Source organism: Myotis yumanensis, unplaced genomic scaffold (genome assembly GCF_028538775.1).
Source record: "Myotis yumanensis isolate MYYU_CA2020_CCGP unplaced genomic scaffold, mMyoYum1.0.hap1 SCAF_12, whole genome shotgun sequence".
NCBI classification, from domain to species: Eukaryota; Metazoa; Chordata; class Mammalia; order Chiroptera; family Vespertilionidae; genus Myotis; species Myotis yumanensis.
This window is the reverse complement of record NW_027223763.1, coordinates 39,621,897-39,640,755: the sequence shown is the minus strand read 5'-3', so window position 1 is coordinate 39,640,755 and position 18,859 is coordinate 39,621,897. Positions and strand designations below refer to the sequence as shown.

Genomic DNA, 18,859 nt, shown 5'->3' with positions numbered 1-18,859 from the left:
TCTCTTTACAGAGAGTTGAGTTTTGGGCAGACACCCTGAGAGTTAAATTGTAGAATGTCTTCCCTTTCTCTCCTCCAGATCTTCTCAACCTTTACTATGTACATGCATCATGGAGACACTGTTACAATGAAGATTCTGATTCTGTTGGTCTAGGGTAGGACCTAAGTGCCTGCATATCTATCAAGCCCAGATAATGCCCGTGCTGTGGTCAGGAACCACTTTGAGACAAGCATTGTAACAGATGAGAGTATCGGCATGACGACTCCTCAACTCTGTGTTAACTAAGCTGCCCCCAGGAGGTGGGGCAGCTTTCCAAATGTTTCCAGAATTAACATGAAGAGCTGAAATGAGTTCATTTCTGTTTCAAATATTGCTTGACCTCCTTACCTCCACCAAAAGGAGACTTGGTGCAATTCAATTTTTAAAATAGAAAACCTATTTTTAAACATCTTTTCAAGAGAGGCTTTTTTACACTCAGCATCCAGAGAGTGAGTTAGTGGCCACAATTCCAAGAGTGGTCCGTAGAAGAGGGAGGACCGCCACACTGTCTCAGAACGTGAAGATGTAGGCACAGCTGACCATCGTTAAATCTGCAAAGGAAACTGGGTACACTGGGTGTTCATTACAGTCATGCAAGATGTTTCTGGGAATAGACTGGCTTCTCTTTCTTCTGCTTGGTCAATTAATGACCAGAGTTTTTTGTAACTAATCCTTCAATTGTCTTACTGCCTTTTGAACAAAACAGAAATGCCTAAAAAAAATAGCAGAAACTATTTTTCTAGACTCCTGTGAAGTTTTTAATTTCCCCTAGTGCCAGAGAAATTAAAAATTCCTTAAGTTCTCACTTAGGGTAGCTAAAGCTAAATTACCTAGGCATCACAGAACAGTTGTTCTCAAACTCCAATGCTGTCCTGGGGACCTTGTTAAACAGCAAATTCTGAGTCGACTGGTCTTGACTAAATCTTTTTTAAAAATATATTTTTTTATTGATTTCAGAGAGGAAGGGAGAGGGAGAGAGAGAGATAAACATCGATGATGAAAGAGAATCATTAATCGGCTGCCTCCTACATGCCCCACTCTGGGGATCGAGCCTGCAACCCAGGAATGTGCCCTGACCGGGAATCGAGCCGTGACCTCCTGGTTCATAGGTCGACACTCAACCATTGAGCCACACCAGCCGGGCTTGAATAAGGCTTGATGGTCTGCATTTCTTACATGCTTCCATGCCAGGGCCATTGTCTCCGGACCACACTGTGAGTGGTCACAGAAGACATTCATTGCTTTCAGTCTGAAGGATGGCAGGCTTTACACACACATTATCACATTAGAATTAAAACTTTGACAAGACAAGAGGTATATAATGGGAATTAATTCATAAATTATGAGTTTAAAACCACTATGATTTATAAAAGTGATTTGCTTTGTTTCCGAAGGAGATATTTAACTTGTTATCAGTAATTGCCTCTAATGATAATCCTAATCACTGTCGTTTTTCCTTGTGGGTTATATTCTCTGTTATTTAAGTCTTCTGGGGAGTGAGAGTAGGCAAGCACTTCAGGGGTAAATCTTCTTGTGGAAAAGACAAATCAACTCTCTTCATGATAATCCTACAAAATATGCCTTTGAAATTGTCATTTTTTTGCCATGACTATACGATAGTAATTTTTTCTGATTCTAGTTTCCAACGATACATAGGTTAGGAAATTATTGTAAAAACAAATGTTACTTTTAGGTTATTTAGGAGCTATCTACTGGATGGACTAGCGAGCTCATACAGACCACCACCCAGAATATTACAGAGAAGAGTGTGAGAAGAAAGGGAGACCCCAAATGCTGATAGATGTGAGGGCATTCTAGTAGGAATTAGAGTGCATTGAATTTCATGAGCCATGTTTGGTATTTAAGCAGGAAGCTGGGATTAAGATGTTGTGTGCCTGATGGGATATACGACCCAACAACAGGAATCTTTTACAATCACCATATGTTATGATTTAAGGGCTAAGCTCAAAGACTTACTTTTTCCTGAGGGTTTCATTTTCCCACACCTCCATTCCATTCCAGTCTTAGGGTTATTTTCTAATAAATCAAAGTTACAGTGGAACCAGATCTTAGGAATACTCACTTCACTCTTTAGGTTTGCTGTCCTGTGACAGCGGAAGGTTTTATACCTGATAGAGGTAGACACTTATCAGTCTGCCAGCGAGAAAAAGAAAGAGTACAGACAGTGATTTTAACTTGGATTTGCCACAAATGATAAATGAGATGCAATTTGAGTAGAAGAGATGCAACTTGGGCTACTGAGACCATCTGCAAAAGGATTTTCAACCAAAATAGTCATCTTTATTGGAGTTTTTGTATGTGTAAATTGTGCTTTACTCAGACATTAAGAGTTTTTCCTTCACTCTCTGCTTTTAGCACAACTGTAAAATTCTCAAACAGAAACTGAGAGGCAAACCCAGTGTTCTGGAATGGGAGTTCTTATAGACTGGGCAGATGCTTCTTATTCTCCTTAAAGAAAAAAAAGGGGGGGTAGAAAACAGAAGACGCCACAAGTATAGCCCAAAACCAAAGGTCAGGAAACAGAACAAATTACTAGTCACTCCTAAGTATTTTCAGATTCTAGCCTTGTACCAGGTTTTATTTCTTTACAGATGGTTTACATGCTACGGAGAATTCCTACTTTGTGCCCAGCCGGGACAGCCATGGGTGAGCCTGAGAGGGGGCGGTGAAGGATTAAGAAAAGACAGACAAGAGAATAAAGCTGGGCGCTGGGTGGGACGCTGCCCTCTCTGATGGAGAGACAGTGCCACAACCCGCAAGCGGAGTCTTTATTTTATAGCCGAATTCCATGAAGCAAAGTAAGATCCTGGTCAAGATGTTTACAACATTCTCATGGATTTCAAATCTACTCAATTACATGCACCTGAACTCTATCAAGCCCACATCACTCAGCCACATGGGACCACAGGTTCGGACTATAAGGTCAAGCTTACAACTATTGCCTTTGGCTATGTTATGCCCAGATTTCAGGATCCCCAAGAGACCACACCAGGGAGCCAGCCGAGTCCGAGGCAAAAGCAGAGAGTCTTTTATTCGAGCTAGCTCGGCTCCCCCACCTTGCCGACGCAGCGGCAGGAAGCAGAGAGAGGGCTAGCCCGGTGGGAAGAGGAGTTTTATAGGGGGGTGGAGTAAGGGGAGGAGAGAGGACTGTGGGCCCTGCCGATTGGCCAGGTGCAAGTCGGTATCTCGTTACACAGGATGTGGTCGTATCTATGGCGCTCATTTCCCTTGATTGTCATTGGTTAGTTTAAAGAAGTTCTGGGTGTGGCTAGCAGAGGCTTGGGCTTCTGGGAAGAAGCCTTGCCGAACACATGGCTGTCCAAAAATGGAGGACCCAGGGTAAGATGGAGGGCGTAGTCCTCGCCCTTTCAGGCTATAATTGTGCTGGGACTTACACGTGTCTTTGCCACAAGAGGATCATGCCCTCTCATTAGTCCCAGGCTTAAACCTGTCCAAACGCTGTAGCTGTTCTCCACACTACTTAATAACTTGTTTCACTGGATACTCAATGGGGCCTTATCATATCATATCAGAATCACCTAGGGGCCTATTCCAAAGTATGCATCCACTCCAACCTCAAGATTCTGATTTTTCTCTCTGCACCTCATATATGGAAAACCAGTGTTGTTTAAAGCCTCTTTTATAAAAGGAAGTATGTCAAATTTCTCGGTTGTACTAAAAGAAAAACAATTTTAGGACCACTGCTTTAAAGAGTTATAAAAATTCTCTTTTGGGCTCCATGGAAAATATAACAAAGAAATTAACCTGGACCCTGTCCTCAGTGGACTTGGAATGCCCAGAACATAAAAATGGCCAGGTTGAGTTGTAAGAGATGGAATGGTAGGAACTGAGAGTCACAAGAGCACACACAGTAAAATATTTTCACCAGCCAGAAAGTATCCAAACAGCCCATTCTTACTACCATTCCTGATGGTTGCTTTTAAAAGTGAAGGTATTTGTATGCATATGCATAACACGTGGACACAAATAATAGGGTGGTGAAGGCTTGGGATGGGGGGCGGAGGTGGATTAGAAGAGGTCAATGGGGGGTAAGAGGGACATATGTAATACTTTCAACAATAAAGTTTTTTTAATGACAAAGAAATAACGTTAAGGTAATTTTATGGATTACAGTGATACATTTTCTAGTTAACTCAATAGTTTAGATTGTTTAATCTAACTTAATACCTGTCTTCACAGGCAGGGGGATCTAAGGGAGCAGAAGGAAAGATATGTACATGATAAGCAGAAAGGATTCAACACATGGTGGCTTTGTTGGATGGGAAGGGGCTCTGAGCAAGGACAGACCCTGCCATCTTCAAATAAGAGACAAATTTTGACTACTCTGTAACTATTACATAACTCTGCCACACTAAGGGTATTAAATTATTTATAGTTCAAAAATGGTTCTAATATAAGGTAAACCATGAAATAAATTTAAATATATCATGACTTTCTTTGACATTGTAAGAATATCATTTCCAAAAACTATATCTGATTTTATAAACAAAAAAATTAACTGGTGAATAAGCTTTTAAGTAGAGTCTCCACAAAGGATTACCAACAGAAAAATATAAGTGAGAGGAAGAAAATAGAAATGAAGAAAGATGAGCATATCTCTGTGCCAAGCTGGCACATCCATGGGTGAGCCTGAGAGGGGGCAGTGAAGGACTTAGAAAAGACAGACAAGAGAATAAAGCTGGGCGCTAGGTGGGACGCTACCCTCTCTGATGGAGAGACAACGCCACAGCCTGCACTTGGAGTCTTCATTTTATAGCCAGATTCCACGAGGCAAAGTAAGGTCCTGGTCAAGATGTTTACAACATTCTCGTGGGTTTCGAATCTACTCAATTACATGCACCTGATCAAGCTGTGTTTACTTGCTGCACCTCCCACTCAGCCAATGGGGCTACAGGTTCGGACCATAAGGTCAAGCAGCTTACAACTATAGCCTTTGGCTTTGCCACGAGAGGATCGTGCCCTCTCATTAGTCCCAGACTTGAACCTGTCCAAATGCTATAGCCACTCTTCACATATCTCAAGCCATCTCTCAGAGCATTTCAGCTCCTCTATGTTTGTCTGTCAGAGAATGCTATTTTTCAATTATCCATGAATCAAGCAAAAGTATGAAAGTTGAACTCTCTCCTCAGTTTCCTTATCACACCATCATTGCAACAGGTGATGAGGTCCAAGCCAGCAAATCCTCCCTAGATGCTCAGTTTGAAACCATGACAGATAGCATGTCAGCAGATCTGTATGCACTGCAAGGCAATTGTACTGGAGACTATGGTTGGTATAGTGGCGAAACATTTAGAAATGGCGAACATTGGAGCAATCACATGACCTGTTGTCTTAATCAGTGTCTGAAATGCTGTCTTGAAGATGTGCTTTATAAAATACGTAGTAAAGCCCAGGTGGTGTGGCCCAGTGGTTGAGCGTCAACCTAAGAACCAGGAGATCACAGTTCAATTCAGGTCAGGGCACATGCCTGGGTTTTGGGCTTGATCCCCAGGATGGGGTGTGCAGGAGGCAGCCTATCAATGTTTCTATCTCTCTGTCCTTCTCCATTCCTCTCACTCTAAAATCAATTTTAAAAACATATAAAGAATACACAGTATGAATGATCAAGTTGTGGCTCAGAAGCAGTTTATTTTAAATGAGAGAAAAGGATTAGTGACTTTAATTCTTTATCTTCATCTATAATAGACCTCAGATTATCTATTCTGCCATAATTAGTAAAAGTGGTCATAGGTTTTCCAAGCCGTTGATCCCTTCCTACACACAGCAACACACATATACCCTTTTAAGTGGCTTCTTTCTCTTTAAAAATACTGTTCTAATGTTTATGGTTCTTCAGGATTACATGTTGAGCTAGGATTATAAATATGTATAAATATGCAGATGCTCTATCAAATCATTTCTTATCCCATTTGTATTTCCGAAGTTGTGTAAGATAACCTTTGTGGCTTTCAAAAACATCTTCTCACATCCCAGGGGGCAAATTACCTCTATTTTCATTTCCTTTAGAGTTAGATCATTTTATAATTAAGAACTTATTGAAGCAGATTCTCCCCACGTGTAAGTTACTCCCTGGGGAGTAATTTATGCAAAGAGCCCCTCTGACTTAATATCATATAAGCCTAACAACTGTACAATGGATACCTGGGATTCTTAGTCAATTTTGTAATAATTGTAAGGAATTTACTGTTCCAAAGGTAATCACTTTAAAAAAATAGTATAAATAACATATTTTTATTAATTTGGTATTTTTAATAAAATAAGATTTTTAATAAAGAAATAATGGTGTGGCTTATCATATTTCTTGTCCAAAAGCATTAAAAATACCAGTTAACAATGATGCTGCTGATGAAGACTGACATTATGTAACTCTGCTACTTACAAGGCACTTCTACATACAATATCTCATTTAATCCTCACAAATCAATGAAGTTTGTCAGCTGAGCTTTATAAAACAGAAAACAAGATCAGAGATTTTATCTTTGCCATGGCCTCAATCATTAACAGATTAGGGACTGGAATCAAGGAGAACAGAACAGAGTAGAATGACATAAAGTCTCTCATTTTTTCCACATCACTAAATCTTGAAAACAAATACTAGTTCATGTAACCTGAAAGCTAAAAGAAAAGAAGCTAATAAAATAGTTTAATAAGTATTTTAGTCGACTTTGTCTCTTCTGATGTTTTTATCAATATCTCTATGGTTGGTGCTCCTGGGATAATATAAGAATTCAAAATTGTATTCATATTTTATCTTTGTGGGAGGCCGAGAAAGGGTTACTGAATGAAGTATCAGGAAAACTGGCTAATTTCTGGTTGCCATCTCCCAAGTCAACTCAAGGGCATCATTGGTCACCTTGATCCTCAGTTTTCTCATAAAACATAACACTGAATTTTTTGCTTATAAAGATGATTTTGTTGCAGAATTTACCAGGTGACCAGACAATACACAAGGAGTACTCAGAGATTTAGGAAAAACCCTTTATTTAAAGCAGCGCTGCTGGCTCAGGGGATTCGAAGATCCAAAGCCTGAACAGCTAATACAATGAGATCACCCCTTATATATTCCTAAATTTCTTTGTTTCCTATCCATTTCCTAACTACCGGGCTTTTTTTGGCGGGCTTTCATAGCCCTTCCTGAGTCAGTTAGAATGGGGAAGTTAGATTGTATCTAAATGCCTGGCCTGGGTGACGCTAGCGACCCCCCACCCCCACCCCACCTCCGGCCAAGCTGCCAAATTCCTGGCCTGTGGCCCCTGCAAACTGGAGACACCCAGGAAAACAGACTATTGCCTAAGGAAGAGGCATTGACTTAATTGTAAGCTAACAAGAATGTGCACCAAGACACTGGTCACTGGCACAGATTCAGATTGCGACCCCACCCCCACCCCCCCACCCCCCCACCCCTGGCTGCCCTCTATATTCCTCCTCAATTTAAACTTACTATGAAATAATTGCAAAAAAAAGTAAAGTGTTATCATTTTTAAGGTGGAACAATAAGGTAAAGAGGTTTATGTCTTGCTTGCATTTATTTTGTATATTTAAAGGTCAGAAATTGTAGAAAAGCATCCACATGGCACATTTATATACAAAGCATTTTGAAGCATATTTTGCATATTTTAATTTGGGTGTAGGGAAAGAAAATCTTCCTAGTGTGTATATTGTATCTTATGTAAACAACATTTATTGTATTAGTAGACATATAGAGTATGCTCAGTAAATATTTGACTGATTTATCATCAGCATTTTCACAAGTAAACATTCAGCCACATAATCTATAATAAAGTCACCATCATCCCCTCCAGTTTTGCTTTATTTACCTATTTTAAGAAATATTGAAATCAGGCAATGTGATAGCTCTTCTTAACTTAATGTTTGAAGTGGCAAAATAAGAAAACCAAAGCCTCAGGTCGCAGGGATTTTTGACTCGCATTATTTCAAGGTCAAGTTTATAAAGGAGAAAATGATGAAGGCAAGAGTTTACAAAGCGTCTGGTTTCTGGTTATAATTTTTAGTTTGAGAAAAGGAAAGCAACTAAGATGGCCCCCCTTTCAATCAGAAGGGGCTTAGGGAGGCCATTCCAATAGTAGTAGATGACCCCACACCACACCCCTACTCCCACCCTGGTGTCTTCAAGCACCAAGATCGTGGCAGGGAGGGGTGGAGAAGAAGGTAGGAGGGTGAAAGTAAGAAGACAACTCTGTGAGCTCAAAATGTCTGTTTTCCCTTTTCAGCACAAATTGAAGTGATACCATGCAAAATTTGTGGCGATAAGTCCTCCGGGATCCACTACGGAGTCATCACGTGTGAAGGCTGCAAGGTATGGGGCTTTAACACAGCACTGCCCACAGCATCCATGTTTGCCTCAGGCATCTGGTACCTCAGGATGCATGTGGTGACACCGTTTTAAAGAAGGCTGCTATAGCATTCGTGTGCCTGCTGCTGACATTCGGGAATTCTTGTTTGATGGGTGGGTGGGTTTTCCATGCCTTTGCCTCTCACCTTTTTGCTGTTGTCTAACTGGTCAGCAGATGTTTAAAAACAGATTGTTATGTAAAAGCTTGAATTATTCACATTCACAGAGATATAAATGCTGATTCTTCCTTTTTTTTATCAGTATTATCTCCAGTAAACTCCAGGGCATTTATTACTATATGAAGAAACTAAAGGTTAAAATAAAAATTATAAACTAATGGGCCAACATTTATTTACCTGCTTGAGTAAGAAGTCAAAGGAAGAGTTGCAATACACATATGGCCCTCCTTTATTCTCACATTCCAGAAAATATTAAAAAAACAAAACCAAACCTGGAAGCATGACATGTTAGATGTAAACCAGATAGTCTCTAAATTAATTAAAAAGCGTCTGCCCAACCTCCTCATTTTTCAATGAAGTCCTGAGGTATAAACAAGATTATGTCATTTGACCAATGTCACTGATCTGGTTAGCGAGAGAACATGGCCAACAACATGGGTGTTTTCATTCTTGGTTCAATGTTCCCCTCCAGGACAGATTCACCATTGCTTCCAAAACAAATGAATGTGTATGGACAAGTTGCTTTTAAAATACAAAACTGAGAGAGAGAGAGAGAGAGAGAGAGAGAGAGAGAGAGAGAGAGAGAAAGTTGGTGGGTACAGTGGTTAACATAGACCTAATCTAAAATAAGAGAAATTTGAAACTTAACAGTAAGTTTGTTGACTTCATCTTTAGAAGGAAAGAAAGAGTGAGAGACTACATATCAAGGGGGAAATAAAAGCAATTCTACAACTAATTTTAAAGGGCAACGTGGAACCAGAATAAAATGCAGCTGTATCTGGTAGGGAAAAGAGATATGCTGGCAAAGTTACTGATAAAAGCAATTATATTTTTGATAAAAAATGCAAGAGAGTAAATCATTAATTTAAGGTTGGTTCTTAGAACCAACCTTAATCTTGAGAGACTTTCAAATATAAATAAAACAAAACTGTATCTGTCAAGTAGTAGTATGAAAAAATGGCAATGTCTTATCATAGTCTCAAAAAAACAAACAACAAAAAACACACACCATGATTCCTGGAATTGAAACTAGAGGGAAGGAAAAAAAGAAATATATGAAAATAAAATTGGGGAGGGATGCAGAGAGGGAAAAACAATATTGACATAAGAACCTATAACATGCTGACCTGCTTTCAAAGTGATTTGAACATATTTGAACATCATGAGATGTGCTTTTCATTCTTCTGCAGACCCACAATTAAGAACTGCATATTAGCCTGCTGCTGTGGCTCAGTGGTTGAGCGTTGACCTATGAATGAGGAGGTCACAGTTCGATTCCCAGTCAGGGCACATGCCTAGGTTGCAGGCTCAATCCTTAGTAGGGGGCATGCAGGAGGCAGCGGATTGGTGATTCTGTCTTATCATTGACGTTTCTATTCTCTGTCCCTCTCCCTTCCTCTCAGAAATCAATAAAAATATTTTTTTTAAAAAATAACTGCATGTTATCCACTTTCATGCAATTTTTTCAACTCATCATAAAGAACAATAAGGCAAAAGTATAAATCAGCAATTTTTTACCTTCCCAGAATGTTATTACTACTGTTGGGCAGGTAGATAGTTTTCTTCATAAATGCTAATAATTTTGGAATCAGAACACTCTCCAGTGAAAGCTGGTCTACTTTACACAGTACACACACACACACACACACACACACACACACACACACACGCATACACACACACACACACACACACATGCTTTTTAGACTAGTTTCAAAGCAGAGATGTATTTTGTTTCATTGCATAAGCTCTATAGGAAAATATCTGATATCAAAATATGAGGATATGTTCATGTTAGGGAGTAAAACATTTGAAACAGTAATTCCCAAAAGATTTAACTACTGAACAAATATATTCCAACAGGTCAATAGCCAGGGACTATTTGTTTAAGCTCCTGTCATTTCTTCTGTTTAAAGGAGGAATCCATAATCAAAGAAATTAAGTCGCTATTCTGAAGCACACACTGAGGTTTTAGTCAAAATGACATTGTACACCACACTGGGTTTTTTTAATTCCATGCAAAAACTCACACTTGTAAATATGCTACATTTTTCTCCAAACAGAAAACTCAAGAAATTCTGTTTAGAACAAGATGTCAGTGTCAGCACATCTAGTAGCAACCTCTGAGTTTTCATTATACCGTTTTCCAGTCAACATAAACAACCCATTTTAAATAACATCAAGTCAGCTTGTGCACTTATTTGAATTTCTATTCAATAAAATTTGAAACAGAATTTCTGTTTCATGCCAAAAAAAACCCCTCATTTACAATAATGAGCAACAGATACATAAGTAATGCCTCACAATTAATGTCAAACTGGCCTTAAATTAGGCTTGTAGCTATGACTTCAGAAGGGTCATTTCTGCCCATTCATTTGTTAAGTAAGTGGTACTAGAGAGTATCCAAAAATTAAAACCGCCCAATTCTTCCCTAAATCGTAAATTCCAAGGTACCTTTAGTCAGTTCCGATGGGCTGAGGTTATGCTTTCTGACAGCTTTCGTGGTATATGAAATACATCATTTCAATCCCTGGGGGCTTGTTGGTTATGATCTCCATTTTAAGGGGCATGAATTCATTAGAACTGGACAATCAGATACCGCTCTGCCACCATTGGTCGATTAAATAAATAATACACATGTCTTTGTGGGGATGAAACTAGTCTTTGTTGTTGAAAGGCTTGGGGGTTACACCACAAAACCAGCTCTCTCTATGAAGGTGCTGGGCCACCCATCCATTTCCGAGGTTTTTCACAAGGCCCTCCAACCTCTCTTTACAGTGCCATGCCGGGCCATATGGGAGCCTGAAACAAAGGATAGTCACTAATCTTGATCCTGTCTTTATTCAAACAGTTGGAAGTTTTTTGCATTAGCGTTGATTTTTAACATATTGTGTTAATATATTAGTTATCTTGTTTACCAAGTCTTTGGGTGATCCTTACATTTTGGGGCCAAGGGAATTGCCTCATGATCCTCACCATAGTCTCAGCCCCACCCCATCTCCTGTTGACAGTGGAGGAAACACAGACCCTTTTGACAGAAGTCAGGGGACCTATTCCAGGCCCCTCAGCAAGATGGGTATTGGGTTTACCACCTGGAACTTCTCTAGCTTTCCTCTTGCAAGAGATATTACTGTGGGTTATCTTTTCCTAGAATTTCTCCTGGTAAATCTGTAGACTACCACTTTGTTGCACTTTGCTCTTTGGCTATATTGCAATTCAAGAGTAAAGAGTGATTAGGGAAACTGATTAAATAGGTGAATGATACTTTCGTATTTCTGGAGAAAATGTTTATTTCCTGGTAGAGTGTTCTATAAGATAACTAAGGTGAGTAGTATCCAAAAAGTAAAGAATTAATAAACTCAGGTTTATTCAGGAGGGCAATGGATGGTCCATGGCAGTTCATTGTGTACCAGAAGGAACCAAACTCATTTACATAAAAACTTCCTACATCAGTATAGCCTGAGGCCAAGCAGAGACCATTAATTCAGCTTTTACTTATTGCTTATGTTTTATTGAACAGTTAATATACCATGGTTTCTTATTCAAAGATGTGATTGATTAAAAGTACATCCCTGGTTCAAAAAACAACCTTCCACATACATTCTGGCCAAATTCAAAAATTTTCAAATGGCAAAAACGCATCTTAGAAACTAGGAAGATAGTAGCATATACTGAGCCCAAACTCCTCAATACTGCTATTTCGACCAATACCCCAGTCCCTCACCCCCACAGCACTTGGCATAAGCCTGTTATTATCCCCATCAAGTTTTGTTATATTTGCCTTAGCAGTGACACTTCCCTCTGCCACTCCTTTCCCACTGTTCTTTGGAGCAGGAGCTCTGCTGTGTCTTTCTTTGCATAAAGCAGCATAGCTCACAAATGTCTTTAGTAAACATTGATTGAATGAAGGAATGAATGCTACTTTCATATCTCTATAGATAGCACATATTTTCCCTGGTAGAAACATCTTTAAGCATCCAAAGAATTTTAAAAATTAAACACAGTTATGTTCACTGGAGAAAATGTAGCAAATATATATATGTTAATAGTCTCTGTTCCCATTCTTATGTCTCTATCTCCCTCCCTTTCTTTTTTCCCCTCTAGGGATTCTTTAGGAGGAGCCAGCAGAACAATGCCTCTTACTCCTGCCCAAGGCAGAGAAACTGTTTAATTGACAGAACCAACAGAAACCGTTGCCAACACTGCCGACTGCAGAAGTGTCTTGCCCTAGGAATGTCAAGAGATGGTAAGGCATTGCCTTCCGATTTCTTACATAAAGGCTTTCAAATGGAGGCTTTCCTGGAGTCTATTTAAGCCACTGCAAGAATTCTAGACAAAGGGAATTGGAAATAAGAAGGAAAAAAGCAAGTGCTGGTAGTGCATTAAAAGGAAAAGTAAGAACATATAAAAATATAGCATTGCCTATGAAATAGGAAGAAAGGAAAGTCTTTACTGCAGCTTTTGGAGCAACCTGTACTAAGTTAGGTGAAGGCCACATAGTCCTAGATTGAAAGGTGACCACCTGTCTAGGTTTGCCTGTAAATGAGGCATTGGTTTCCTGGAACACGAGATTTTCAGAGCTAAAACTGGGAAGTCCTAGGAAAATAGAACCATTTGGTTGCTGAGTAAGTCTTACTGGTGCACAGGTTACTTAATATGTAGAGATGCTAAGGAACAGAACATGTTTCTGTAGGAAGCCTACAAGCTCCATTGGCCCATCACAGCTCCTCAGATAAGGATGTAGACTATTCTGAGTCGTGATGAAGATTCCAAATGCCATAGCAGCAGTCCAGGTCTTAGAAGGGTTGTGTAGGTTGTGTCCTTCTCAGAATATGACTCAAGTGTGCACTCCACCTTCATGCCCAACCCAACTGGGTGGCTTGACTCAACAGCTGAACTTAGATTAATGAAAGAGGACAAATAAATTCAAACAAAAGAACTTCATCTAGCTTTTCTTCCATTTTTAAGCATTCATCTAAACTAATTATTTTCCCTTGGCATGGACCACAGCAATCCTTTATCAGATTGTGAGCAGTACTGAGTCTTGGGGCCATTTCTGTCTTGTTCCCACTGTATCCTCAGGGAATGCTTAAAATCGGCCCCCTAAATGTTTGTTTAATGAACCATGGCATTCTCTTTTACCTAGAGCCTGAGACACAGTGCCCCTGATATTTATTCTCATTATATGAAGCACTGCAGATTCTGTGCTGCTGGTCACACTGCCTCTAATGAAGTTCAAGGTGGTGTAGACCCAACCCCCTCAAAAGAAAAAGAATAAATACTACTAAATTATTTCTGAATGGATAATTGGCATGTACTGTACCTTGGTATAAAAGGATTTTATGAATTATTACATTAAATGTGGGCCTTTTAGTCATTTGGATAAATTCAACTCCACATAGGATTGATATCTAAGCATACAAACTGCTTACCTCTTAGCTTGCATTCTCCAAACAGTTATATCTTGAGGGGTTTTTTTTTACGTTTCCTCTAATTTTCAACCCACCTAAACTTGTCTTACACAAACTTGTCTTACACATTTGATCAAAAAATAAAAAGAAGAAAAAGAATCTGACCTTGAGCCCTTTAGTTTACAGGTAAGCTTCTAAAGATGCAGAAATGTAGGTTTCCAAAACTTTTCTACTTATTACCTGATTTTTTATTTGTCTTTCTAGACTTATTAACCACATAGATATAGTCCTAGGGTAAACTTACAGCACTGTGTACTTCTACATCCTAAAGTGAAGAAAAATGGAGGATTGGGGTTAAGTGGTTTTCAAGATTTATTTAGTCAAATTTTAAGGTGAAAGTATGCATGTATATGTGTGTGAATTAATAGCATGTATATGCCCACTGCATCTTCTCCACCATTTTATTTCTTTTTAACTGGACCCTTAAAATATGATAGTTGCAGAAATCTTCAATGTAAACTCTTTCCAATTGTACTACTATAAACAAACAAAAAATAGTAAAACGTTTGCATCAGTAGGAAGCTATTGAGCTCCAAAGAGAAAACATGACACCCATCTTGCAGTAATCAAGTATGTGTCCTCCTTAACGACATGCCTCTATGGAAAACCAGAAGCTGTCCTACAAGGTAGTAAGTAGATGTCTTTGAAGAAGCAATAACTTTTTTCAGTGTTACTCCAGAAACTTTCATTCCATTTAGAATCCCACAATCCAAATAAATATGAAAAGATTTCCGATTTTTTGCGTAAAATTGTTCTTTGCTAGTGTGGGATCAACATGAGGGTTAAGAGCTTATCATGAGCAAATACCATCATCACTGAATATTTATGAAGCACTTGCAATGTATACAGAATTGTGCTCGTTTCTTTGAGAGCTAGCAGTTTAACAAGAGACTGCCTCTATACTCAAGTGAATCTCATTAGCAGAATAATTCAAGTTTGAGAGGGGCAAACACTCAAAATATGTACCATTCTGATTAATGGTTAGTGGTGAGAAGAATGCTAATATTTGAAACTATAATGGTAATACAGCCTTTGTTGAAATAGGCCTATGGATACAACAAATGTATTGACAAAGAGTGACAAGGAATTATTTATATGTTAGGAAAGTTCAGTGGATTTACTTTTGCTATGTACTGTAATTTTCCCCAAATATGTCACTACATTTATTATAGGAAGGAGCATAAAACTGAAATACTGGCTCATCAGAATTTCTGAAATAAATGGAAAATTCATTCTAGAATAGTATTATAGCAATTGTCAGTAAAGTCCACAATTTAGGATGAAGCCTGATAATTCCAAAAGGTAGTGGGGCTTTAAGTTGCCTCTCTGAAAATATTTCAGCTTGCTCAGTGACCTGATAAGTTAATTTCCTGGAAAGGGCATAATTATTCACCATTGAGTTTTCAGATGTTCACCAGGGCACAGGTCTTGACTGCATACTTATTTGACACTATTAGCTTTGATTTTGAGATCAAAAGCAGAATTCTGAACCTAAAATTGTTAAATATGGGGTCTTGACTGAGCTCATTCATTCATCTTCTACCAGCTACAGGTTAGTCTATGCCTCTATTGATTATAGATCACTTTGTCTGGGATAACTGAGGTGACTCGACTCCACCTCACATATCTTATCCTCCATCAAGCTAGGTGAGGCCTGTCCTTTTCATGGTGACATACTCAGTCACATAAGCATTTTGGAAGCCTCTATTTGTGTCACATATGTCAATATCCCATTGGCCCAGAGCAGGCCACATGACCCTGAGTAAGAATGCCTACACAGAAAAAAGGGCCCTGAAATTTACACGGGGAAGAAGTGGAAGTAAGTAAGAAAAATCAGAGTCATTAATAAAATCAATCAACCACAATGTATAATTCACCTAAATACAGTGTGTAGAAATCTAAAACAAGGATCGAATGGAAAGGAGTTTAAAAAGAGACACTGCATTTCTCTCTTCATGTTAAAAGAGCTTCTCATTATCCATTTTTTTCTCCCTATAAATTTTAAGTGAACAAATGCAAAACTATTCTACTAAAGTAAGTCATAAAGCAAATATACTTGAACCAGAACAAAAATCTTAATCTATAGCAATAGATACAAATTTGGTATTCACCACCATAGCTCTGTAACAAAGAGCTGTCCGAATCCTGCATGAATGCAACAAACAGAGGGTCAGCAAATAACGAAGCATGTCACATTACTTTCATGGGGGGAAAAGGTTCTTTCTGAATCCAAATGTGTCATGATTTATTTTTTCTTATACAAAATGATTTTTTTCACTAGAGAATTATATGTAGTAAATTATGTATAAAGATATAATATAAAGGTACAGAGAACACTTTCCCTAAAAGTCAGTATAGAATTCTGTCCATGGACAAACTACAAATATCACAACAATTAGTAAGCAAATAAATTTGTCTTTGAGAAACAGTGTCTAATAAAGACAGTCTCTCTACAAACAAAGTTGAATACAATTATCTAAATGATTCAAGACTCTACAGAAATGACAGTTGAGCTGGAAAGAGGAGTTTGGTCTGAATTAACCAGATTAATTTTCTTCATTCAGAAAAATTACTGGATAATTGCTACTTTGTTTTCCAACTTAGGCAGCATCAGAAAGCAAAAGCATAGGATTAAAGAGGAATAGGAAGAGATTGGGCTGCTCCAAGTCCACCCCTCACATCCACAATCCTGCAGGCAGGAAGGAGGAAAATTACATGCTTGACACCGGAAAGTGTACACAGTTACTCAGAGCTTAATCTATAGTCACACTTGGCAGTGACAGAGGCTGGGAAAGGTGGTCTCTGTTCTGACCAGCTGATGCTTAGATAAAATTTGGTAGCTCTATAACCAACAGAAGGAGAAAATGAACTGAAGAAATGTTGCCGATGAGTGGCAGCTCCTTCGCAGCAGGGGTCTCTCCTGTAGGCCCTTCATGCGGGGCTGGAGAGTTAGTTCTTAAGCAGGTCCCTGTTTAGTTATTCTCATCAACATAATGACTGAATCAGGGGTTGAACCAGTTTCTTGCCTCCACTTTATTCTTTCTACATTCTCTGAGCTCCCAACACCATCAGGTGACGGGAACACTGTCACAAAGGAAAACAGAGACTCAGAGAGGAGCCTCCAAGTTTGTCACAGTTCCCACTTTTAACATGAGTTGACCGACATACAGCTTGATGATTCAGACACGGGAGCCCCCGGACTCAGGATGTTCACAGCCTAAAATGGGAGTTGACAGCTGCTGAGGAAACGTCACTACCTGTGACAGTTCAGGAGATTAAGCTCTATAAGTAATGAAACAATGCATTCAGCCCGCAGGCATGGCTCTGTGGTTGAGTGTTGACCTATGAACCAGGAGGTCACGGTTTGTTTCCCAGTCAGGGCACATGCCTGGGTTTCGGGCTTGATCCCCAGTGTGGGGCATGCAGGAGGCAGCTGATCAATGATTCTCTCTCATCATTGATGTTTCTATCTCTCTCTCCCTCTCCCTCCCTCTCTGAAATCAATAAATATATATTTTTTAAAAAGAAACAATGCATTCAGATGAAAGCATCCTCATATCACTCTCTGACCCCTTCCAGAGCCTCTTTCCTCAGAATGGCTAAAGCTTTTGGCAGAAGAGATGGGCAATATAAAACTCAGGAGGGAGAGTGTGGAATGAGAGAGAAGGGGTTACTGTTGGATCACTTACTGGACACTGAATGCACAAACTTCTTCCAAAGATCCATTTCATTTGACCCCAAAAGCCAACTGAAGGCAAATGATGTGGTTTACTTAAAACTGTTTATCACCCTGCCCCACATCCTTGTTCTTACCCAACCCACTAGAAAATAGTGAAATAATAAGGTCCTATTCAACAATCTAGTAATCCTAATGCTTAGGAGAGGACGTTAACAATGAGTTTAGGTTGACATCTTCATAGCAGGTACTATTTGGTAGTTTGTATTATTTGTGATTTTTTTCCCCCACGAGTAAAAAAGAACAAGAAAATATGCTTTGTAACTTCACAGCAATAAGAAATACGTAAGTGTTCACGTTTCTTCCTTGCTTAGATGGAATTCTCCCTATGCACATAAACCAGTAAGGACACCCATGAATATAACTTCTATCAAATACGGAGTGTGAATGAATGGGCTCTTGGGCTATGGTGCTAGGAGTCCACGCACTTGATAGTGAGGGGACTACCATCCGTGACCCATTGGACTTGAGGTGGTTAGCGAGAATGATAACTGCACGCGCTGTTTTCTGCTTTTCTCTTTGACCCAGCTGTGAAGTTTGGGAGGATGTCCAAGAAGCAGAGGGACAGCCTGTATGCCGAGGTGCAGAAGCACCAGCAGCGGCTGCAGGAGCAGCGGCAGCAGCAGAGCGGGGAGGCGGAAGCCCTCGCCAGGGTGTATGGCAGCAGCATCAGCAACAGCCTCAGCAACCTGAACAATGAGGCCGGCGGCACTTATGCCAATGGACATGTCATTGACCTGCCCAAATCCGAGGGTTATTACAATGTGGATTCCGGCCAGCCGTCCCCTGATCAGTCAGGACTTGACATGACTGGGATCAAACAGATCAAGCAAGAACCCATCTATGACCTCACATCCGTATCCAACTTGTTTACCTATAGCTCTTTCAACAACGGGCAGCTAGCACCAGGGATAACAATGACTGAAATCGGTAAGTGGAAGTCTCCCAGCTCATTTTTGGAAATTCTGCTTTGAAGTTGCCTTGGTGCTATTTCTAGGGTCATTTTCTTAGTTTGTTGAATTACTTGCATTCGTGGCTT

General features: G+C 39.5%; 1 protein-coding gene across 3 annotated transcripts in view; it reads left to right on the top strand.

Annotated features, from left to right (window-relative positions):
• RORB (RAR related orphan receptor B) overlaps window positions 1-18,859 on the top strand; it is a 180,822-nt gene that overhangs the window by 115,330 nt on the left and 46,633 nt on the right. For all 3 annotated transcript variants that reach the window (XM_070431488.1, XM_070431489.1, XM_070431487.1), the window contains exons 2-4: window positions 8,313-8,398; window positions 12,718-12,859; window positions 18,349-18,750. In XM_070431488.1, coding sequence (XP_070287589.1) covers window positions 8,313-8,398; window positions 12,718-12,859; window positions 18,349-18,750 — 630 coding nt within the window. The remainder of the gene's footprint in view (window positions 1-8,312; window positions 8,399-12,717; window positions 12,860-18,348; window positions 18,751-18,859) is intronic.